Genomic DNA, 26,483 nt, shown 5'->3' on the forward strand with positions numbered 1-26,483 from the left:
ACCATTTGAACTTGTCGACCTTTTGTCCCTGTCAACCATAAGCACTGTCGACCTTCCATAAGTCGACATATTGACCAGGTCGACATTTTAGTCATGTCGGCCTAATGCATGTCGACCAGATGGTGTCGATCTATTGACTGTCTAACCAGACACTATAGATCTATTGACCGCATACCGTTACGGGTTTCCTATGCATATTTCTGAATGTGCTGATGTGCCAACCTCAGACCTCAGTCTGTGCAATGCTGTATATTTCACAATTGCTGGGGGTTTATCTCAGTAGCAGTCTAATCGGTTTATTACTCATTTTACTTCTTTCTTTTTTTTTTTACATATGTAGACTACTAGACTGATATAATTGTTTCTTTGTGGAAGGTGACAATTATCTGAAGAGAGCTTAGTGTCTAGTAGTTTATAGGAGTGTTGCTGTTGTAGTCAGGCAAGCTGTGGGTGAGTAGCGTGGCTGTGCTGTCACACACCTGCTCAGGTAAGCAGTGAGGTCATCTCTCTAGGGCTTTGCACTCCCCCTCCTTCTCTTTCCTGGGAGGATTAGGGAAGGGAGGAGTTGTGTGTATGTGAGAGACCGGATCAGTGACTGAGGGAGAGACTGCCAGGGATTTGGATGAAGAGAGAGCAACAGGAGCAAGAGATTTGTGTACAGAGAGAGAGCGACTGGATCAGACAGCAAGATATTTCTATGGTAGAAGAGAGCTGGAGACACACACAGGCAGGCTACTTTATGATGTCTAGTACAAGACAAGAAGCATGAGTCTCATAGGGACATGGTGTAAAAAGTGCAAGAAGCAAAGGAACCGAATCAGAAGATTCAGCTTATAGACACAGAAGGACAAGCGTGAGGAAAAATAAAGTTCTCCTGGGTAACACCAGGGAGAGACACCCAGCGACTGAGAAGAGACACTTTCCACCATGAAGGACCGGCTGGAGCAACTGAAGGCGGTGAGTGACAGATCTGCAGTGTCCTGAATGGGAGTCGCTGTGAGTCTGCATGTTAGGCTTTGAACCAGTTTGACAGGTTCTTTGACTGTTTGACATACCAGGGTCAGTGTTCTAATAGCAGTGACTGACAATACACCACCTCTACCAACACCCAGTGCTCACACACACTCCTCCCCACACACCACATGTAATGTAAGCTCATACAGACTAACACAGAATCTCCAGGCTGAGGACCACAGTGCCAAACATCAGTGGATTTACCAACCGTCAGTCAAACATCTGTCAGTAAGAAACTGCAATTGTGTGTACAAGTACCAACAAAACTAATGGGTTACTTACAAACCATAATGGTTATATACGTATAAGAAAGCACCTGCAATGCAAATGTGCTCGATAAGGCAAAGTGCATGGGTTTTATCTGTAATAATTACGGCACTTTTGTGAGGCTGTATACTGGGGACTTTCCGGCAAAGGTTTTTGTCAACACAGAAGGGCACGTATACATCATCGGATGGTATAGTTTTAGTGTCACGCTTTTTGCACCACTAAACAAAATTTGACACATCAGCAACATATGTTATGGGGATACCAATTGTTTTGGGGGGGTTTCACTGTAAGTAAGTCATGTGCATCACCTATGGCCTTCCCGATACCTTGACATGAGTTAAATAAATCACCTAGCAAAGTAGTAGAGGAAAGACACATCCTTTTATTGTATAAGGGGCCCATTTATCACTGATCGCAGATTTAATGAGCGCCCAGGATCACATTGCCATATGTGATCACGTCAGGTGAATGTATCATTATACATCTACAGGGACACAGGCTCTGAAAAGGATGCAATGTGCTCTGTGTGTTGCCGGGGGGGAAGGGGGGTGCTGCTGCTGCACCCGCGCTGTCCCTCTGGCCACACATGCACAGCGGACATTTCTGGACCTTCATCCTCAATGTGTAGCCCATAGCCTACAATGGGCTACTGCTATCTGCAGATGATGGTAGCTGCGGAGGTCAGTCTGCGGAATGCAAAATCTGGAGGCATCACATCCCCCATAGAAACGTGTGGAGGAGGCTGCTACAGCGGGTGTTGGAGTTATCTGCTGTGGTTCCTCGTACATATACTCCCATACCTCCTCTGTCCTTATGAGAGATTTACCAAACTTACTAAAGAGGACAAGCTAATCAGATTCTACCTAATTTATATACTTCATCGTATAAAATAGAATCTAAATGTTTGCTATGGGGAACGACCCGCTTGCCCTCTCCCCCTTTGCCTCTGTTGGAGCTGTACTCTCCCAATTATCCTGCTCTATTCTGCCTTCAATATCTGGAGGGGGGGGGCGCAAGTATGTACGCATCTAACCGTCACTTATCTAGCACAGACCATACTTGCCTACCTGACCCTCTCCATGAGGGAGAAAATGCTCTGTTCCTGGACTTTCCTGGTAATGTATGATTGCCATCACCTGCGGTGAGCTAGATAATTGATAAGAAAGGTGTTTCACCACAGGTGATGGCAATCATACATTACCAGGAAAGTCCAGGAACAGAGCATTTTCTCCCTCATGGAGAGGGTCAGGTAGGCAAGTATGGTCTGTGCTAGATAAGGGACGGTTAGAAGCTGGTTGCTTTGGGCAAATTCTCCACTTTATTATTCTCCAAGGCTTGCTATATCTCCCCCGGAGACTGCATTGGGCATTTATAGCAGTGCAATGGAGAACGTGTGTCATGAATACTTGCCACTGGTGTGTAACTCATTTAATGAGAAATTCAGTGGCAAATTAACACTAGGTCGGCAAGGGCCTATTGAGAGGGCCCAGTGAACTCCCCAGGGCCTTTTTGTTGGGCACTTCACTCGGCATATTCACACACCATCACTCACCTAGGGCTAGTCCGACTTACGGAGTATGCAGGCGCCTGCCAGCAGAAGGCTGGCACCAGCTCACTACTCAAAGCCACCCCGCCGAAAGGAGGATCCCTGCGGCCAACCCACCGTGTACTAGAGGCCAGCATTGCTGACTCGCAGCCTCCCACTCTCCTACCCAGAGCCCGCCAAACAGCAAGTGAAATGTCATGTGGGAGGAGGAGAGGGTGCATGATGGGCAGCTGCTCACTGCCTTGATAGGGTTAGTTCCACCCTACTCCCCCTCTCTACGTGCCTACCCCCCCCCCCAAATAACATCTAGCCAGTATATTATGGCCCCTGCTAATAGTAATCCGTTCATGGAGTGATTGGATGGGAATGGAGGAAAATTGACGGGGATTGGGGCCGCCCAGTGGACACACCTCTTCCCTGTCAAAATCACACCCCCTCCATGATGTGGCCATGCCCTCTTACCTGATTTATTGCCCCCCCGATTGTTGGGTGGTAATGTATGTGGTAGGAATGAACGCAATTCCTTTATGCTTTTGGTGGGTACACAGTAGCATGTCTGCCAGATGCGTAAAGACCCCATTTACATATACAGTATATACAATGTTGTACAATATATACATGTATGTACAGTAAATAGTTATAATATGCAGAACCACTGTAGTATGGAACCTAATCCCTAGAGAAGGGGATGGGCTCTCAGGCAGTGGGACCCACGAGCAGTGTCGGACTGGGGCATGAAGGGCCCACCGGGGTATGCAGTTATAGGGGCCCATACTTAAGGTTGTGGCCAGCCTACAAAGGAGGTGTACAATTGTCTAGTACAGTGTAATGCAACATATCTACCATGTATAATACAAGTGCACAGTCTGGAACCTGATCCCTAGAGGAAGGAGTGGGCACTCAGGCAGTGGGGCCTACCGGTGGTTTCCCTGGTACCCCTGTGGGCCAGTCCGACCCTGCCCACGAGAGGTTCCCCTTGTAACCCGGTGGGACAGTCCAACCCTGTTTTTGTTTTGTAGGTTTTTTTTGTTACGCTCTTTATACTCAATGCCAGACACCCCTGATCTATTGCCACGTCATACTCTCCAACATTTTACACTTAAAAATCGGTACAAATCCGAAAAGGTAGCATGGCCACGGGTAAAGGGGGCGTGGCCACGGGTAAAGGGGGCGTGGCCACGGGTAAAGGGGGCGTGGCCACGGGTAAAGCTCCTTTTCCTATACTTTCAATGGGAGTTTGGACAGCCAAAAATTGGTACAGACTACAAAAAAAAGGTACTGTACCTGCCAAAAAGGTACAGTTGGAGGGTATGCCACGTATGTAATAAGACAGTCCACATCATAGTTTTGCATGCCTTAGACTCAGAGGTTTAGCCATGCCTTGTGATTTTTCCTAATTTGCTTCTTTAATATGTTACTTTATACATATTCTGTGATGGCAAATAAAAAAAATTAAATTTATCCACTCGCTACTCGTGAAAAACAGCTTAGCCATGTTTTGCATGTTGTGCCAAATTGGTAAAAAAGCAAAGATGTAAGTGGACACATCTGTATTAAGAGATAAATGAAGCTAAAATGAGATGTATGACCGGATGCAGTATAAATGAATGAACAGGATGGGACCAAAGATTGTGTATTGCCATTTGTTGTTTGCTTCATTTTCATTTCGAGCCACACTCACAAAAAGTTACATCATATGAAAACCGTTTCAAAATATTTGAATGAGGGTGCACTGTGTGCGTCCGTGTTCTCTGCCAATCCGACATAAGTCTACGTGTTTCTACATTACGGATGTTGTGGTTTGAAAATGTACATTTACTGTTGGATTATAAACCCTATATAAACTTCCTGAATCCTCTGTTTGGTATAAAATAATAATGTGTCTGTAAAAATGCAGTAAATATGTTTTTACGATCCAAAAATGTAAAACAGTTGGAAACCCTGCTAAGGGCTTATCTCATTCTAGTGTCTTTTATGTAGTGCATGGCGCATTCCAAATAAGCATAAACTATTGCATTCAGTTCTCTATATTGTAGGCAGTAATCATGTGTGCTAACTATGCAATGTATAAGAAATAAATAAAGTGCATGAACACAATTTAGGACCTTATTCAGGTTTGTTAGCAAACCTAAAAAGCAATTGGGCAAAACCATGCTGAACTGCAGGTGGGGTAGATGCAACATGTGCAGAGAGAGTTAGATTTGGGTGGGGTGTGTTCAAGCTGAAATCTAAATTGCAGTGTAAAAACAAAGCAGCCAGTATTTACCCTGCACAGAAACAATATAACCCACTCAAATCTAACTCTCTCTGCACATGTTACATCTGCCCCCCCCCCCCCCTGCAGTGCACAGGGGGGTAATTCCGAGTTGATCGCTCGCTACCAGTTTTTAGCAGCCATGCAAACGCATAGTCGCTGCCCGCAGGGGAGTGTATTTTCGCTTTGCAAGTGCGCCTGTGCAGCCGAGCTCTGCAAAATCATTTTGTGCAGTTTCAGAGTAGGTCTGAATTTACTCAGCCCTTGCGATCACTTCAGTCTTTTTGGTGCCGGAATTGACGTCAGACACCCGCCCTCCAAACGCCCGGACACGCCTGCATTTTCCCTACCACTCCCAAAAAACGGTCAGTTGCCACCCATAAACACCCTCTTTCTGTTAATCTTCTTGCGATCGGCTGTGCGAATGGATTCTTCGTTAAATCCATAGCTCAGCAACAATCCGCATTGTACCCGTACAACGCGCGTGCGCATTGCGGAGCATGCGCAGTAGAGACCTGATCGCAGCGTAAATCGGCAGTGCGCGGTCAACTCGGAATGACCCCCATGGTTTTGCCCAACTGCTAACTTTTTTTGGTTTGCTAAAAAACCTGAATAACCCCCTATATCTATTTTATGAACTGGATTAGAAGTGCTTAAAGAACATGGGAGGTGTGGTAACACACCTCCCATGCAGAGACCGACAAGTTATTTTGAAAACACACTGAACATGCGTGTGACATGTATGTGCTAATGATTGTATATTTTCACGCAAATCCCTGGCACACGTATGCCTTACACACAGAATGCTGACCTCCACTAATACATTAATCTACAAGTGTCCCTGAATGAAATAAAAGGGATCTTCCAACAGTGATCAAGTGACGTAATTACAAGAATCTTCTTCTGTCGCTGCCTTTCCTGATTACACCAAAACAAACAGGCAGAAGATGGATTTTGTGGCGTCTGCGTCTATTATTATTTTATTTATTTTTTAAATTTTTCCTGATGTAAACCAAACCTTTCAAAGCAAGAAAATTGCTGATGGTGCTAATGTTTATAATTTATACTGGCGTCATCATTATCTTCTGTATAGTTTCACAGAGAAATATATACAGAGACGGCACTGAGCAAACTATTAATGGTTCATGTTATTAAAGAGCATAAAAGGCACATTTATATAGTAAATGATATCAATGATATCATAGTTTCTGCTTCGATCAGTGTGCTGGTAATATCCTATATATTTTTTTCAGTGCATAGCTGATTATGGACAGAGATAAAGTACCAACCAACCAGCTCCAAGCTATCATTTTTCAAACCCAGCCTGTAACATGGCAGTTGGGAGCTGACTGGCTGGTGCTTTATTTCTTCCATCCACTTTCTCTCTCTCCAAGGATTAGTAGCACATACTAGGTTCAGTGCCAGATTAAAGGGGGATCACAGGGGGTAAGTACCTCCTTTCTCTGGGGCCCCCCTGGCCAGAGCTGCTCAGACCCAGCTCGAACTGTCAATGGACGATTCTGCTCATCTCCAGGTTCTTTTGCTAGCAGCACTCTCAGCAGCAGAAGAGTAGTTGCTGGGATAGCTGCTGCTGGTGGCGGACCATGGAGAGAAACAGAATCGTCCCCGACCACCTGCATCCATCTTTCTGCACAGCCATAGTGCGCCCGGCCTGCTTGCTCACAGTCACTCCCCTCCTCTGGCGGCCGATGATGCTGACAAGTAGATGGCGCTGCCGCTGCACAGCGCAACTGACACTGGTGGATAAAGGCAACGAGGAGCGAGACTTGGAGGGACTTTCAGGGAGGACTGAGCTAACAGCAGCCCACCGCCGGTCAGTGAGCTGAAAATATGAGTAGGAAAAATCATTACAATATGAGGGGGGATATTTAAATATATAAGGGATGACGTGTGAGGCTGAGATGGGGATCATTAAATATATTTATTTATTCTAGGGGCAAAGGTGATGAGGTGCTGCGAGGGGGAGGACACACCCACCTCCCTGGGCTAAGCCAGGGCACGGTCGTCACATGAGGGAGAGGGCCCCACTGTCTTAAGTGCCCTGGGCCCCCTGAAGGCTTAATACGTCCCTGACTAGGTTTGTGTTCCATGTGATTTGGTCTTCAGCATACCTGCCTGAGGACTATTCTACCTGTACTTGGAGAGTTATTATGGGATGTATTGCAATGTTATTATCAGAAAACGCAGCCCCCTAAAATCCACATAGATACACAGCTACCAGCTCATGACTATGGGGGGGATTTATCCAAACTTGGAGAGAGATAAAGTGCCAACTAATCAGCTCATAACTGCCATTATACAGGTTGGGTTTGATAAATAACAGTAAGGAGCTGACTGGTTCGTAATTTACCTCTCTCCACTTTATCACTCTCCAAGCTTCGATAAATCTTCCCAAAACCTAACATACACCTGACATTAGGTCAGTGCATCTAAACTCATGAGGCTCTGTGCCATGTCTTTGCACTGCATCCAAAGTTCTCATAAATGGGTACATTTAGTAGGAGATGCTATAGTAATATTGGAAACAAAGAGTTAAGGGAGCTGTCCATCAATCTTAAATAATGATTGTCATCAACCCTCCCCGAACCATCCGAACACAGGGGCCCTATGTCCAGGAGCCTTTCAATTCCTAAACCATCAATTACTTACGTAAACTTTTGTAATTAAGGGAGATGTACTTGTTAGGATATGGTGCGCTCTGTGCCTGTCTACTTCTACACAGCAGTCTATGGGCGCATCCCCTAGTGTTAATTCCCTAGTGCCAAGAGTCACTCGGAGGCGGAGCTATGTGATGTAATCCCTGCTCCTCCATCTTAGAGTGAGAAAGTAAGATAGACTGAGTCCTGGTGTATGCAAGTGTGCAGAGCTGAGACCGGGAGCGGATCTCAGCTACAGAGACTCGCAGCGTTCCATTGCATGTATTGCGGCTCCGGAGCTGACGCTGAGCCGGGCGCTGCATCTTCTCTACAGAGGGAGTCAGACTGCATGGCTGTGCAGACCTCCGTTCCTCACCACCAAAGACAACTCCTGATAAGTACCGCTACCACTGCTGTTACCTTGTATGAGATAAGGGCCCCTAATTACCTATATCAATAATGCATCTGAGTCACCTGTGTGTTTACTGAATAAACCTGCAGTACCGTTTAAATTCATTAAGTGTGTGGACTGACGTCACTGCACCAGGCAATCCGCTATACTCTGCCAACAGTACTAAGCAGTGAAAAAAGTGGACCAGTGGAGAGGTTGCCCATGGTAACCAATCAGCTACTCTGTATAATTTTATAGTATGCAAATTATAAGTGTTAGTTCAATGCTGATTGGTTGCCATGGGCAACTTCTCCACTGGCTCACTTCTCCACTCTTTTCACTGCTTAGTACATCCCCCACACCCCTCCTAACTTCTGCTACACTTCCCACCATTATCCATGACAGTGGACACCCTGTGTTTATTTTTCCAACTAATAGAACACAGCCGATCCAGTCCCTTCCCAGTTCTTCAGGGGGAACGGGGGAGGGGGGGGGGGTGTTTTTAAAATAAGTGTGAGGGAACAAATAGTCCTATATAATAAAAGGCTAACGCTGCTTCTCATCTCTATGGGGGGGATTCAAATGCTTTGTGCGCCAGTGGCCACTAGATAGCGCACAATGGAGCAATTCAAGCGTTGCTCCGTTCGGCCACATAGTTGTTGTTATGTTATGTTGATGGGCTGGTAACTAGTTGTGTATAACCACACGTGTTTCTGGAATACATTGATGTATCTTTGAGAAATTAGAAAATGGAAATTAAATCACACGTCTACTTTAGAATATGTTCTCGCTGAATGCAGTCACCCCCTTAAAATACTCAGACATGTATGGACAGTTTGCTGTCATAGCTGACTGGTAATACACAAATGTGTAAATATACAGACAAACAAGGGTGTAACTAGAAATTAAAGGTATTCGGATGATAAATAGACAGTGTCTAGGTCGACATCAATAGGTTGACGCCATATGTTCAACAGGTACTAAAAGACGATAGTTCTTAAGGTCGACAGGCACAATAGGTCGACAGGCACAATGGTCGACATCTTGGTTTTTTTTTTTTACGTTTTCCCAACATTTGCTTGATTTACTATCCATGTGGACTATGATTTGGAATAGTAACCTGCGGCTGGCGCACTGGCAGCAGACCGAGCCATCTTGCCCGAAGCATGGTGAGTGAGCCCGCGAGGGTACATGTTTTTACTGATGGTGGTCACATATTACCAAACATACAAGATTTGACCCAACCCCCCCCCCCCCCCCAAAAAAAAAAAAAAAACTTGTGTTTACCATTTGTGAGTTGACCATTGTCATGTCTACCTTTTGAACCTGTCGACCACACCCACTGTTGACCGTTTGCATCTGTCGACCTAATACATGTCGACCATTTGGTGTTGATCTATTGACTTTTGACCTAAATACCGTAGATCTTTTATACCAATCCCAACATAAAGTGCCCCATAACAAAATGGGCCTGATTCAGAGATAAACGCTATGTCGATGTTCTCGGGAATCTGTGCATGTTACTTTCTAAGTGCTATGTGCATGCGTCAAGGTACCTTTGTGATGTCGCCCGCAGTGAGGATTTATTGGCAATCAGGAAGCGTTTTGGGGGAGGTAACAGGGAGTGGCGGCAAACATACAGGCGCAGCATGACCATTTTCGGGATGTGTCTCGGCCTACAACTGCGTTCCCGTATGCAGAAAGCATGGCGGCAGTGTCTCAATACACGTGTCCATTCTGCGCAACTATAGGGCTACTTAGATTATGGAAGCATCTGCGAACAACTCTGCTCCTGTGTACACAGATGCTGAGATTTGCGAGGCCGCCGATGTGCGCCTCAGTCCATTTCCAGGCGGCAGCAGCATTACCCTATTTTCGCACAGTAGCTGCGTATAGGATCGCAGCTGCGAATGCATCCCCATACAACTATGGATCAGGCCTAATGTCTGCATTATGTCAGCCCCTGTCATGCCCCATTTCTGTAGCCAGGTCTATCCGGCCAAGTCATCTTCTCCTTGCCAAAACTTTTCCCATTACATAAGTATACTGGCTATGTACTTCCCAGTCTGAACCATTCTTTTTGTCACTGAAGAGTGTTAACTTAATAAACCCGTTTCCTCTCGGTGTGGGCCTCATAGTCAGGTGATCTTAGGGTATCACTTTGGATGGTCGACCATGTTAAGGTCGACAGTCGTTAGGCTGACTTGGACATATGGTTGACACAGGACAGGTCAACACATAAAAAGGTCGACATGGCTTTAAAAAAAAATAACTAGATTTTTAACTTTTTCATACTTCACCATCCACGTGGACTGCGATTGGGAACCGTAAACTGTGCTGAGCGCAGCGAGGTACCTTGCCCGCAGCATGGCGAGGGAAGCGGTACACTAATTGGGGCTCTTGGTATTGTTACGGAAAAAATTACACCAAAACAGTAAAAAAAAAAAAATCCATGTTGACCTTTTCATGTGTCGACCTGTCCCGCGTCGACCATTTTCATGTGTCAACTATTAGTCCATGTCTTTGTCGACCTAATGAATGTCAACCTTAACAGGGTCGACCATTCATACCAGAACCTGATCTTAGTGCTACTATTATAACATTTGGGGCTAATCTTCAACTATCAAGTGATATAATCCATGTTGATCTGCAGAGGCAAATGTCTAGTCTTACTCTGTGGTTTATGTTTCCAGTATATGCAGAGCAATCCGGAACAACTCGATCATTGATAAATAGTCCCTTCCACCCAAGGTGTTTCCTTGTTTACAATAGATGAAAAGAGCGCTTAGCAGTTTCTGTCATTCCATCCTGTTCAGTGACGTGTCAATAGAAGTAGGTAGGAAAACAGAAAGAGGACTGGATCGAAAAGCTCTGGCCCATGTCATACAGTCACCCGGAGGTAGAGCTTCATACAGTGCGACTTGGGGGGAAGACGGGGGCTGGGGATTAAAAATTACAATAACAGGTTCTACTTCTACAGAACGCAGCCTTAGGTGTGTGATTGGTTGCAGCGTATGGGACTATATAGTGCAGAAAAGCCTTGAACAAGGATTGTTTATTTGTAGTTCACTCAAATGAAGGAAGAGTAATAAAATACAACATCTATTAATTCAATGAAAACAGAATTAGTAAGCACAGCAACATTAAGTCAAATATAGTAATATAGTACTGGCAAAAAAAATATTTGAAATTGTTCATCAACTATTGGTACATTGTTTGCGCTCAATCAATGTAGAAGAGAGTTTATGTATACGGTACCATATAGTTAATATCTAGCTTTTATAGTTTTTTCTCATTCACATTAGCAAATTCTGAACATGATAATTTTAAGTTCTTTGTGGTTATTGCGATAATTATAATATGTGTTTCTACCAGTTTATATTACTGGAGCTGGCAATAGTGCATGATTTCACTATGGGGGTAATCCAGAGTTGATCGCAGCAGCAAATTTGTTAGCAGTTGGGCAAAACCATGTGCACTGCAGGAGGGGCAGATATAACATGTGCAGAGAGAGTTCCCTCTCTTCGGGCTTCTCTATAGGGAACAGGTCTAACTCCATCTGATGATGACATTACAGTAGGTACAGAAAGCAAGCTTGTTACATACAGTACAGTCCCCTTAGAAAACTATGGGGATAGTTCCTGTGAGGGCTAACAATTATGTAACATACTGTTCACACCACATCCTGTCCTTATGCTGTACATGCAGAAACAGATATTTTAAGGGCACTGTCATCTTGGAAATATGCCGAACCTACGTCTAGACTATCATATTAGCCATTTGAGCTCACTAACATGAGGGAATCTATCATAATAAAACAATACAATCCATATTAATGACTTACTGCTACTTGTGTTTCTATTACATTATTCACTGCAGACTTTAGCAGCCCATTCTAGTAACCACACATGTGGTACGAGGGAATGCAGTTAAAATACCGGCTGTCGGGATCCCAGCATTCAGAAGACTGACACCGGAATCCTGAAAAACTCCCCAGATTATTCCCACTCGGTTGGTGGGTCCACACCACCAACTGTGTGGCAATATAACCGAGCCTGAAGCGTAGCAAGCGCAGTGAGCCCGCAATGGGACTAGCTGTCTCACTTCCAGAAGGTAGGATGCTGCTGTCGGTATACTGACAGACTGTATCCCGTCTACCAGTAAAACATACCAGATCCGGTACGAGGATCTGTCTGGTTGTAAACTGTAATCTCTGACTAAAGTTCTTGTGAAACTTCAAGGCACAGAACTGTATATAAGTAGCACTGCACACTGAAGAAGTCATCATTTTAACTTTCTTCACAAACTCGTTATGGAGCCCAATAGAGGCCACTGGAGAGCCATGATCTTCTAGGACTACAAGAGTGGCCTGCGACATCAGGAGCGTTTTGAACGACTGTAAGCTGCTTTTGGGGAGGAAGAACCATCCCGAACCACTGTGTTTGAGTGGTTTGCAGAATTTCGGTGCTGTAGATGGTACCTGGAAGATGAGAATTGCAGCCGACCTGTGTCTGCATCCACCAAAGATAACATTGCTGCAGTGTGGGTTATAGTTGAGGTGGACGCCAAGGTGACTGTGGCCCAGTTAGAGAATGAGATCCATCCACTTGATACTACACAAAAAGCCTAAGCAACGTTTCTGCACGCTGGGTGCCCCATCAGTTGTCTCAAAAGCAAAAGGAGGCTTGGATGCTGGCCAGGTTTGATGGCGGTCACTCAAACTCTGTCTGTGATATCATCATAGGCAATGAATCCTGTATCTACAATTTCGACCCCAAAACCAAACAGTCAGCCCAGTCAAGCCCAGTTGGAGGTGTGCCGCCACAGAAGATCCGAAGTGAGCACAGTGTGGCCAAGCAGATGGTGGCTGTCTCTGTGCCCAAGACTGGTCATGTAGCTACCGCACCACTCGTGCAGCAGTGCACTGTCACAGGGGACTGTCACGCCAACCAGTGCCTGCCGCAAGGGCTGGGAGCCATTTCCAGGTGCCATCCAAGAACTCGCGCTCAGTCAGGTGTGGTTGCAAAGTGGCTATTGTATGCACACTGGTCAATATGTTCTTACTGCGCATACGTCTGAGCTGCAGTGCGCACACGCACTGATTGATTTAATAAGGAATTAGTTGCAGAGTGAGTGACAGGAAGACAGAGTTTGGGGGTGGTAATGGGGAGTGGTTGTCCAAGCACAGGCGTGTCATGGCCGCTCAGACAGTGTTTTCTGGGCGTGTATAAATTATCAGTTGTGATCTTACTTGCTGCTGGAGAGCCCTCTGCATCCCAGGAGAGCAGCTCAGCCTGTTCCGATTTGGGACAATGGTACCGATGTATCAGCATTTGTATGCCGTTGAAGGCAAATGATGCAATAGCAATGGCGTCCCCATGATCAGGTTAGCTTCTGCCCATATTAGTATCTAATCACCACTGAGTATGACAACAGATAGCAGCTAGCCAAGAACAACCGCACCTGAATGAGCCGCATGGTGACCGTCTCCATCACAACAATGCGTCCAGGAACATGGTGAATTTTCTGTCCCAAAACACATCCAGGAGCTTGGTCATCCATCGTACAGTCCAGACCTGGCCCCCTGCGACTTCTTTGTGTTCACACAAATGAAGAGGAAGATGTGTGGGATTCATTGTGGTCAGCAGAAGCTGCGGTGGAGACCTTCATCCAGCATGTAGAAGACATACCTTCTTCAGACTGGTCCAGCTGCTTCAACAAGTGGTTTGAGCATATGCAGCTTTGCATAGATTCCTTTAGTGAATACTTGGAAAAAATATGTAATGTTCATTTTGTTTGTAAATATAATATTTTTTGCATCCAGGAACATATTGTACACTCTTTGTGTATATGTTACAAATAGGAAAATGATGTCTCATTGTATTGTATCTCTGTACAGTGAAGTCTAGCAGTCTGTGATAATAGCAACATGCAGTGAGTATGCTATGAAGTTTATCTGTGAGACCTCTGTATACAGGATTCATCATCTAGTGGAAACAAAATAGGCAGGTATTGAACGTGTAATTCACTAATTTGGACATCCATGAAGATCTGTTTCATCTTATCCTGGTGTGGCTATTAAATAACGAGATAAATGCTATCATTTCGGTTCAGTAATACCCCTTTCAGACTGACAAATATTTCCCGGGTTATTGCACATGAACGCGCATCAACCTGGGAATTTGCTCAGTGTGAAAGGGTACTGAAAGAATATCCCGGGACGGGTGTCCCGGCTTTTCATGCCAGGTCTCGACCAGGGTTGAATCCGGGATCATCCCGGGATGCAGTGTAGTGTGAATGGGCCCTACCTGGTATTCGGTACACGGGACTGTTAAAAGGCCTCTCATTGGAGCTTTTTTGGGCTCAGAAAAGATGATGTCATCATCCAGAGCCCAGGGAAGCGCCCTGGAAGTGGAGGAGACAGGCAATATGGCTACCTGGACTGGTCAGGAGATCAGAGAGCTGCTCAGCATAAGGCATACTTAACTACTCTCCCGGATTCTGCAGGAGACGCACGGTTTTCTGGTAGTCCCCCGCAGCCCCCGGAAGAGTGGGCACCCCTCCCGCATTCTGCCCACTTCCTAGTGAAGTGGGCAGAATAGGGAGAATTACACAGTAAAATCACGGACCCGGCGGAGGGGTGGAGCCTGATGACGCGATCATATGCTAATCGCATCATTTTAGCCCCGCCCCTATCAAAATTTCATCCAATTACAGTCTTTTACCGGTGGGCGGGCGGGGCCTACTGATGTAATCAGCTTGGCTCCTCCCTCACCACCGCCCACCTGCTTCTCCTCTTCGGTCATCTCCCGGAGAGAAGATTTAAAATATCGGCAAGTGTGGCATAAGGGGGAGTAGGAAATAAAGAGACAGATCAGAGGCACAGTGAAGGATGCTATCTCCTATATAATTGCCTTGTTATTCTGTGCCTGGCCCTCTAACGCTGGGCGGAGTCACAGGCACAGATCTGGGTGGCTGGATGCAGGCCAGGAACAGTCCCCTTCCTTGGTCCGCCCATCCCCGCCCAGTCCCCTCCCCATCTCCGCCCAGTCCCCTCTTTCCCTCCTCCCTGTACACTCCCTGCACCCTGGTGACACTGCAGCCAGTGAGTCTTGCTGCTGCTGCACAGTCCGGAGGAGAATGCCGTGCACAAGCTTTGACTGCCGCACCCGCGGCACCCACAGCCTTCACATCATCCGTCCCCCACCCGCGGCACACGCCCCGCACCCTCCCTCCCGCGGCACCCACACCTGCAGCACCCCCCGCCCCTCCCCCACCCGCGGCACTCCCGCCCCTCCCCCACCTGCAGCACTCCCACACCCATAGCACCCACATATGCAGCACACCCCACCCCTCCCCCACCCGTGGCACTCCCGCCCCCTCCCCCACCCATAGCACCCACATCTGCAGCACCCTCCGCTACCCGCGGCACTCCCGCCCCCTCCCCCACCCATAGCACCCACATATGCAGCACCCCCCTCCCCTACCCGCGGCACTCCCGACTCTCCCTTACCCGCCGCACCCACATCTGCAGCCCACCCGCAGCACTCCCGCCCCTCCCTCCACCCGCGGCACTCCCGCCCCCTCCCCCACCCATTGCACCCACACCTGCAGCACCCCCCTGCACCTCCCCCACCCACAGCACTCCCGCCCCTCCCCCACCCGCGGCACTCCCGCCCCCTCCCCCACCCATAGCACCCACATCTGCAGCACACCCCACCCCCACCCGCGGCACTCCCGCCCTCTGCCCCACCCATAGCACCCACATCTGCAGCACCCACATCTGCAGCACCCCTCCCCCTCCCATGGCACCCCCGCCCCTCCCCCACCCGCGGCACTCCCGCCCCCACCCATAGCACCCACATATGCAGCACCCCCCACCCCTCCCCCACCCGCTGCACTCCCGACTCTCCCTTACCCGCGGCACCCACATCTGCAGCCCACCCGCGGCACTCCCGCCCTTCCCCCCCACCCGCGGCATACTCCCCTCCCCCAACCGCTGCATTCCCTCCCCCACCCGTTGCACCCACACCTGCAGCACCCCCCTGCACCTCCTCCACCCACAGCACTCCCCCACCCGTTGCCCTCCCGCCCCCTCCCCCACCCATAGCACCCACGTCTGCAGCAGCCCCTACCCCTCCCCCACCCGCGGCACTCCCGCCCTCTCCCCCACCCATAGCACCCACATCTGCAGCACCCCTCCCCCTGCCACGGCACCCCCGCCCCTCCCCCACCCGCGGCACTCCCGCCCCCTCCCCCATCCATAGCACCCACATCTGCAGCCCACCCACGGCACTCCCGCCCCTCCACCCATCCGCGGCACACTTTCCTCCCCCAACCGTGGGACTCCCGCCCCCTCCCCCACCCGTTGCACCCACACCAGCACCCCCCGCACCTCCCCTACCTGCGACACTCACTCCTCCCCCACCCGCAGCACATGCCCCTCCCCCACCCATGCCACTCCCGCCCCCTCCCCCACCCGTAGCACCCACACCTGCAGCACCCCCTGCCCCCTCCTCCACCCACGGCACTCACGCCCCCTCCCCCACCCGTGGCACATGCCCCTCCCCCACCCATGCCACTCCCGCCCCCTCCCCAATCCGATGCACCCACACCTGCAGCACCCCCGCCCCTCCTCCAACCGCAACACTCCCGCCCCTCCCCCACCCGCAGCACATGCCCCTCCCCCACCCACGGCACTCCCTCCCCCACCCAATGCACACACACCTGCAGCACCCCCCGCCCCTCCCCCACCCGCAACACTCCAGCCCCTCCCTCACCCGCAGCACATGCCCCTCCCCCACCCACGGCACTCCCTCCCACACCCATAGCACTCACACCTGCAGCCCCCCTCGCCCCTCCCCCACCCGCGGCACCCCCCGCCCCTTCCCCACCCGCTGCACTCACAGCACCCACCACATCCGTCCCCCACCCACGGCACGTGCCCCTCCCCCACCTGCGGCACTACCGTCCCCTCCCCCACCCGTAGCACCCGCAAACCATTGCAGCCCCCACCCCACCCCCATATCCACCTCTCCTCCCCATAACACCCTCCACCCCACCTGCCCCTCCCCCACCCGCGGCACCCCCGCACCTTCCCCACTCGCGGCACCCACAGTATCCACCACATCCGCCCCCACCCGCGGCATTCACCACATCCGCCTCGCGCCCCCTCCCCCACCCGTAGCACCCACCCCCACAGCACCACCCACCCCTCCCCTACCCACGGCACTCCCACCCCCACCCGCAGCACCCACCACATCCGTCCCCCACCCCCGGCACACGCCCCTCCCCCACCCGCGGCACTCCCGCCCCCTTTCCCACCCGTATCACCCACAACCCGCAAAACCTCCCCCACCCGCGGCACCCCCGCACCTCCCCCACCTGCGGCACCCACAGCATCCACCACATCCGCCCCCCACCCGCTGCACACGCCCCTCCCCCACCCGCAGCACCCACCACCCCACCCGCAGCACCCCCTTACACACCTCTCCACCCCCGCTACACCCCCGCACCCTCCACCCCTCCCCCACCTGCGGCACCAACAGCATCCGCCCCCCACCCGCGACACACGCCCCCCCTCCCACCTACAGCATCCACCACATCCCCCTCCCCAACCCGTAGCACCCACACCCGCAGCATCCACCTCCCCTGCCCGCAGTGCATCCGGCCCCCCACCACACCCCCGCAACCGCCACTCCCCTAACCACAGCACCTCTGGCCCCCTCCCCCACCCTCATCATTTATAGACACCTTCCCCCATTCGTGGACCTACCACACCTCCCCCACCCGCAGCACCTCTGGACCACCTCCCACAACACCTCCGGACCCCATCCACGGCTCCCCTGCAGCCACCCCTCCTTCACCCGCAGCACTTCTAGAACCTATCACCCAACCTCACCCCCCCTGCAACCCCACCTCCCCAAACAAATCCACACTACATCGCCCATCCCCCACGCACACCACCTCCAGACCCCCTCCTTTATCCACAGCCCCCCGCACCCACCCCTCCCCCACCAACAGCATCTACACTCCCCTTCCGCACCCACACCTCCCCCACCAGCAGCACCTCTAGACCCCCTCTCCCATCCGCGCCCCCTCCACACCTACCCCTCCCCCACCCACAGCACCTCTGCACCCTTTCCGCCATCCATGCCACTGCACCCACCCCTCCACCACCCGCAACACCTCTGGACCCCCTCCCGCACCCACCCCTCCACCACACATAGCACCTCGGACACCATCCGCAGCCGCTACAAGTTATTCCCTGAATCGGGGTTATCAGCACCACAGATAGGCACCTCCACCTCACTGACCCCCCCCCCCTTTCCAACCCCCCCCCCCCCCCTCCCCACACACACACTAAACTTCTGTGAGTATACTTGCTACCAGTGGACATTGGAGTAATAAAAAATAATAATACTGTGGCCATTATGTGTCTAAGCGACACTGCTACCTGTGGGCACCGTACGTATAAACGCAGCTACTACCTGTGACCATTGTGTGTATACACGCAGCTACTACCTGTGGCCATTGTGTCTACAACCAACTCTGCTACCTGTGCCCATTGTGTCTACAACCAACTCTGCTACCTGTGGCCACTGTGTATATAAGCGGCTCTGCTACCAGTGTCCATTGTGTGTATAAGCGACACTGCTACCTGTGGCCATTGTGTGTATAAGTGACACTGCTTCCTGTGGCCATTGTGTGTATAAGTGACACTGCTACCTGTGGCCATTGTGTGTATAAGCGACACTGCTACCTGTGGACATTGTGTGTATAAGCGGCTCTGCTACCTGTGGGCACTGTGTGTATAAGCGGCTCTGCTACCTGTGGCCATTGTGTGTATAAGTGGCCCTGCTACCTGTGGCCACTGTGTGTATAAGCGCCTCTGTTACCTATGGGAATTGTGTGTAGAAGTGGCACTGCTACCGGGGGCCATTGTGTGTATAAGCACCACTGCTACCTGTGGTCATTGTGTGTATAAACTGCTTTACTACCTGTTGGCACGTTGTGTATAAGCGTCTCTGCTACCTGTGGACTCTGTGTGTATAAGCGGCTTTGCTACCTGTGGGCACTGTGTGTACAAGCACCACTGCTACCTGTGGTCATTGTGTGTATAAACTGCTTTGCTACCTGTGGGCACTGTGTGTATAAGCGTCTCTGCTACCTGTGGGCACTGTGTGTATAAGCGGCTCTGCTACCTGTGGGTATTGTGTCTATAAGCGGCTCTGCTACCTGTGGGCACTGTGTACAAGTGGCTCTGCTACCTGTGGGTATTGTGTGTATAAGCGGCTCTGCTACCTGTGGTTATTGTGTGTATAAGCGGCTCTGCTACCTGTGGGCACTGTGTGTACAAGTGGCTCTGCTACCTGTGGGTATTGTGTGTATAAGCGGCTCTGCTACCTGAGGGTATTGTGTGTGTATCAGAGGCCCTGCTACCTCTGGCCACTGTGTGTATACGCGGCTCCGTTACCTGTGGCCACTGTGTGTATAAGCTGCGCTGCATACACTAGCAGTATATACTACACTGCTATTCATTGTGCCCTGCGGCCACTATTCACGCCTTCACAAAGGGCTACGCCCCCTTGACAATCGCACGCCCTTCCCCCTTGCAATATTTACCCCACATAATAACAATTATAGCACAGCTGAAGCCCGTGCAGGGGATAATGGGTCGTAGCCTCTTGCAACTGTATTTTCTGTCTAACACCTTGCCTCTCTTTATCCTCTCCCTACCACCCTGCCTCACTCTATCCTTTACAGATCGAACCGCGTTTCCGTACATTCCCTTCCCCCCCCCCCCCTACGCCTCTCTATCTTTTCTCAACCGGGCCCCATTTCTGTATGCCCTCTACACTGCCCTGTGTTTCTGATTCTGTAATCTACCGGCCTGCGTATGTCCAAAGGTGTGCAGGGGTTAACGGGGTGTAGCCCCAACCGACGGTGTGAAGAGCGCCCGTAGGGCGCGATGAATCACCTAGTTATTTTATAAAAACATTGCAAAGCTGCTTGAAGCCATAGGAATTATCCGTACACAACAGCAAGTTGTTAATAAAATGAAGACTCTAAAAAAGCAGTTCTTGAAGGTGCATGACAAAATGTCCATTATTTTCTAATGACATACATATGCATTTGCAGGGATTTCCCGGGATCAGTATGAATGGGGCTGTCCTGGGTCGATCCCAGGTCTAAGTGCAGCGTGAAAGGGGACATTCCTGGGTTGTGTCCTGGGATGCTTCCGGGAACACATTCCTGGGTGTGACCCGGCTCTGTCAGTCTGAAAGGGGTATAATAGTAAGTACATTTTAACTCTGTTCCCCTTCTATTTACCCCCCTTCTGTATCCAAACACCGCTGCATTCTTATTTTCCATTGGTCAAAGCCGTATACCCCACATTCTAACTATACTATCTGAAATAAAGCACCCTCATTAATATGTTTTTGTAAATCATAGGTAGCATTGTAAACACAGCAGAAAGTAGGTGGTCATCCCGAGTTGTTCGCTCGCTAGCTACTTTTAGTAGAAATGCAAACACAAAGCCGCCGCCCTCTGGGAGTGTATCTTAGCATAGCAGAATTGCTAACGAAAGATTAGCAATTCTGCTATTAAATATTTCCCTGCAGTTTCTGAGTAGCTCCAGACCTACTCCTAGATTGCGATCACCTCAGTCCGTTTAGTTCTTGGTTTGACGTCACAAACACGCCCAGTGTCCGGCCAGCCACTCCCCCGTTTCTCCAGCCACTCCTGCGTTTTCTGCTGGCACGCCTGCGTTTTTTAGCACACTCCCTAAAAACGCTCAGTTACCACCCAGAAACACCCACTTCCTGTCAATCATTCTCCGATCAACAGAGCGACTGAAAAGCTTTGTTCGCCCGTGAGTAAAATAGCATAGTTTTGTGTAAAATTGCTTAGCACGTGCGCCCTGCTGTGCATACGCATGCGCAGAACTGCCGGATTTTAGCCTATTAGCAGTTCTGATAAAAATAGCAGCGAGCGAACAACTCGGAATGACCAAAAATATGAGCAGAAAGTTAGAGAAAGTGTGGGTGTTGGGACACGGGGCTCAGATAGATCAAGTGGTTAGGTGGTGGTCACGGCAGGACTAAGGTCTGTGGGGGCCCCGGAGCAACCAAGTTGTGGGGACCCTTATCAATAACCATGTCAATACGATATGCTTGCAATTTTATTAAAAAGTATATAATGTGCAAATGCTCCCACCACCACACTGTAGTGCCCCTAGTTCACATTGTGCCACACAGATCCCCAGTGTACATTATGCCACACAGATCCCCGGTGTACATTATGCCACACAGATCCCCGGTGTACATTTTGCCACACAAATCCCCGGTGTACATTATGCCACACAGATCCCCAGTGTACATTATGCCACACAGTTCCCAGGTGTACATTATGGCACACAGATCCCCAGTGTACATTATGGCACACAGATCCCCAGTGTACATTATGCCACACAGATCCCCAGTGTACATTATGCCACACAGTTCCCAGGTGTACATTATGGCACACAGATCCCCGGTGTACATTATGGCACACAGATCCCCAGTGTACATTATGCCACACAGATCCCCGGTGTACATTATGCCACACAGTTCCCCGGTGTACATTATGCCACACAGATCCCTGGTGTACATTATGCCACACAGATCCCCGGTGTACATTATGCCACACAGATCCCCGGTGTACATTACGCGACACATCCCCGGTGTACATTACGCGACACAGATCCCGGTGTACATTATGCCACACAGATCCCGGTGTACATTATGCCACACAGATCCCCGGTGTACATTATGCCACACAGATCCCCGGTGTACATTATGCCACACAGATCCTCGGTGTACATTATGCCACAATGCCCCTAATGCTGGTGATTTAGCTATGCCATGTGTAAAGAATAAATGGTAAAATAAATCAAGCTCTATATGTGATGAGGTTAAGGATTGGGTCTATAATGCATTTTCCTACCAGTATGTGACTTCCACAGTGGGTCATTTTTCAGAATCATTGCTCTCTAGAAATATACAATTCACATTGTGTTTATGTTGAAATAACTGGTCTTTGAAGTGAACAGTAAATAAGGTTTGCTTTTCTTTGTAAAGTATATATAATCCTCTAACTAAAATGTATCTGTACAGTATATTGCATTGTTATTCCTGATATACTTGAAATCTGAGTACTTGAAAATGTATCATTTTTATTCATAGAAGGGACTATTCCCACTCATGGGTGTCCACGACACCCATAGAGTGGGAATAGAACCTGTGGCGAGCACAGCTCGCCACCAAGCCCACAGCGTAGTGAGCGCAGCGAGGCCACAAGGGGCTTCGTTGCACTGGCCCCTACTGCCGGCAGGGCTACCCAGAGAAATCCTGGGCCCCGGTACAACAACTTCCTGGGCCCCCCTGTCCCCACTGGAGGGGTTGTGACCACAGCATGCTGAGGGCATGGCCACTCCTCTTTGGGGGCGTATCTAGAACATCAGAAGAACCCACTCACAGGAACATGGCAAGCCTCCCAGCCAGGGCAGTAGAGAGCTCGGTTGGGCCCAGGTACTTTTCAGGGGGCATGGCCTAATGTAAAGGCTAGTGGACCTGGGCCCCTCTACCAGACCTGGGCCCAGGTATTTTGTACCCTCTCTCCCCCTCTCTTGGCACCACTGACTGCTGGCATTCTGTGGCCGGTCATGCGTACCCAACCTCTATTATGGCTATACTGTAGTTATATTGTTGAGATCACTAAATATATGTAATGTAAATTGATAATATACTTAATTATGAAGACTGAAAGACTATTCTTACTGTAGGTAAATAGTCGCAATAGAGGCATAAGGAATCATCACTGGATGACATTTATAATAAGTGTCAGACTGGAGCATGAAGGGCCCACAGGGAAAATGCAGTGGTAGGGGCCCATGCTTATGGGTGTGGCCAGTCTCCAGAGGCGGTGTGGCCAGCTGCCACAGAGAGTTGGCTATTAGAGTGCATGGTCTGGTCCGCTTCATAATTCTATATAGTAAATACTGCTAGTGCACGCATGATAATGTACCTTATTAGTAACCGCAATGCACTGTAGATAATGCACCATAGTCCTGTGCAGTTTAATATAATATTTAGTTCAAGTGCACAGTCTGGTACCTGATCTCTGGAGGAGGAGATGGGCCCCCTGGGAGGGGGACCCACCGGGAGTTTCCCCTGTGCCTCTGTGGGCCAGTCCAACCCTGTTTATAATCATCCCTCCTTCTTAATCATAATTGTTTTATTTTATTTATTGCTACCTGATTCTAACTGAACTGAATGCTTCTGAAGACCTACCGCTACACATTTCTATACAGCTATTCCTACATTTCTTACAGTGTCCCTGGACTTCCGGATTTGTGACCTGGGAGTCCATCTGCACATACACAGAAGGACGAATCAGCCATGGGGCACGCTGGGAGGGATCCGATTGGATCCCTCACACAGGGGCGATGTGGTAAGAAGCCCATAGGCTTCTATAGGGTAACAAGTGTTACCCATACCTCCCAACATTGATAACGATGGAGGAGGGACAGTAACGCGCACCTGCGGTGCGCGCCCGTTTTTAGGGGCGTGGCCTATCGAAAAGGGGGCGTGGCCTCACGTCAAGTGCCACGATCGCCAGCCACGCCCCCGTTTTCGTCATTATGGGGGCATGAACAGCGCTGTGAGAGCTGCTGGCCATGCCCCCTGTCCCTCTCTGCCAGGAATAGACGCTGTGCGCATGCGCACAGCATCTATTCACCGCTGCTCTCCTCAGAGCAGCGAGTGACAGGGGGGGGGATCTCCCAACTGCCCCCCCCACCCGCGGGACACTGCGACCCGCGGGTGGGACAGCGGGACAGACCGTGAAAAACGGGACTGTCCCGCCAAAATTGGGACAGTTGGGAGGTATGCAGAGGCGGATTGGCCATAGGGTCCACAGGGGAGATTCCCGGTGGGCCGACGCACCCGTGGGGCCTGTTTTGTTTGAGGACGTGGTCCTATTTATAGACATAATGAATAAGGTGCCAAACAATTTGCATATATGAAAATTACTTTGCCACTTAGCCTGTGATTGCAGATGATCTAGTGTATGCTCTGTCTGCCTGCTTGGCTGACATATAAGATTGAGTGAATAGTGATTGGGATACGGTTGGTGTAATAATAAGCAAGAAAATACAGTATATCTTTCTAAAGAATTATATAGTTTCCTAAATTCTGAAGGTGTATCATATAATGTGCTCATAATATTTAATTTTATTTCCTTTTAACTTCCCCCTGATGCTGGACATCCCCACTATCTGGAAAGTCTTGGGGGGCGTGTGCTGCTGCCATGGCCCATGGCTAGACCTTACACCTCTGGTGCTGCCCAAGTGGGGCCACTAGTACAAATTTTTCCAGGGCCGCTTTTTGCTCCCAATCCGGCCCTGGAGGTATGTGTTACCTTCCGCATCGGAGCCTCTGTGTCTGTGTTTTAGTACATTTTGAAATGTGGTAAACACCATGAAAACAGGGTTTTTACTGCATTTCTGCTTTAGTACATCCCGTCTGTGATAGAATATTGTAGTACTTGCTGGTGAACGTTCGGCGGCCATAGGAAATGGTCACGCCATCTGCCAGCAATAACACTGTTGCTGCTAGCAATAAACCATGCCAACAGTGTGATTGCTTGGAGAAGCCTGTCTAATAACAAAGCTTTACTGGTACTGCCGCTCTACCTGTTCTGTTAGTGCCATCTCAAGTAAGTGGTTCATGTAATTACAAAAAAGGATTTATTCTTAGAATACAGCATTTTTATTTTTAAGTGTGAAGGCTTTACATGTTTATTTTATCTAATCTATGTCATTTATTTGGTTTTCTGTATTACTGTGTAAGCTATGCTTACATCTGCAGCTAAAAGCTACTGGCTTGGCAAAGCAGCACATTAACCCTTAACACTCTGGGCCAGCTTCAGCTTCTTGGGGAAGCAAGGGCCCAGGGGCGTATCTACCCATTGGCCAGGATGGCACTCGCCAGGGGCGCCAGCCGAGAAGGGGGCACCGCCCAGCAGTGCCACCCTCAACCAATGGCTAGGCTGGAGGATCTCACAGTAGGCAGGAACAGTCGCCAGTGTTCAGCACCGCAATGCACTAGTGAAGTGTCGGGAGCGCCTGGCAGCAAGAGTTGCTGAGAGCTGTAGTTTACTTTCACTTTCTTCCCAAAGTGTGGTGCGGTGCGGAAGTGTGGTGTACCTGCCTACTGGGCAATCCTCCAGCCCAGGCGATGCCCAGCTCATCACACTAGGTACTGCAACATATTGATTGATATGTGCTTTGAGGGGGGAGGACTATATGCAGGGAGGGGAAAGGACTATATGCAGGGAGGGGGGAGGACTGTATGCAGGGAGGGTAAAGGACTATATGCAAGGAGGGGGGAGACTGTATGCTGGGAGGGGAGAGGACTATATGCTGGGGGGGAGACTATGTGCTGGGAGGGGAGAGGACTATATGCAATTAGGGGGGAGACTATGTACTGGGAGAGCAGAGGACTATATGTAGGGGGGGAGACTATGTGCTGGGCGGGGTGAGGACTATATGCAGGGAGGGGGGAGACTATGTACTGGGAGGGGAGAGGACTATATGCAGGGAGGGGGGAGACTGTGCTCGGAGCGGAGAGGACTATATGCAGGGGGGGAGATTCTGTGCTGGGAGGGAGAGGACTATATGCATGGAGGGGGAGATTCTGTGCTGGGAGGGGAGAGGACTATATGCAGGGAGGGACTATGTGCTGGGAGGGGAGATGACTATATGCAGGGGGGGGGGAGACTCTGTGCTGGTTAGGGAGAGGACTATATGCAGGGGATGACAACTCTGTGCTGTGGAGGGAGAGGACTATATGCAAGTAGGGGGGAGAATCTGTGCTGGGAGGGGAGAGGACTATATGCAGGGAGGGGGGAGATTCTGTGCTGGGAGGGAAGAAGACTATATGCAGGGAGGGGGGGAGACCATGGCTATGTGCAGGGAGAGGGGAGACCATGGCTATGTGCTGGGAGGGGGATGGTGGCTATGGATATGTGCTGGGAGGGAAATGGAGATTACACCTATGTGCTGGGAGGAGGACTATGGCTATGTGCTGGGAGCGGGATGGGGACTACTTCTATGTGCTGGGAGGGGTGGGGACTACGGCTACGTACTGGGGACAGGAGGTTATCTACCCATTGGCAAGGATGGCACTCACCGGGTGCACTGGCCGAGGAGGGGGTGCTGCCTGGTGGTGCCATCCTTGGCCAGGGTGTGGAATCACTTAGTAGTGGCAGTGCCTGGGCTGGTGGTACGCATAGCAGCCAAGAGCT

General features: G+C 50.0%; 1 protein-coding gene across 3 annotated transcripts in view; it reads left to right on the top strand.

Annotated features, from left to right (window-relative positions):
* Positions 1-457: 457 nt before the first annotated feature.
* The window catches only part of STX3 (syntaxin 3), a 96,820-nt gene continuing 70,794 nt past the window's right edge, over positions 458-26,483 (top strand). For 2 of the 3 annotated variants that reach the window (XR_010243593.1, XM_063958423.1), the window contains exon 1: positions 458-957. Coding sequence is in view for 2 of the 3 variants with exons in the window: in XM_063958423.1 (XP_063814493.1) it covers positions 928-957 (30 nt within the window). In the remaining variant the exon portion in view is untranslated. The remainder of the gene's footprint in view (positions 958-26,483) is intronic. The other variant, XM_063958422.1, reaches the window with a different exon arrangement.

This window comes from Pseudophryne corroboree, chromosome 3 (assembly GCF_028390025.1).
Source record: "Pseudophryne corroboree isolate aPseCor3 chromosome 3, aPseCor3.hap2, whole genome shotgun sequence".
NCBI lineage: Eukaryota > Metazoa > Chordata > Amphibia > Anura > Myobatrachidae > Pseudophryne > Pseudophryne corroboree.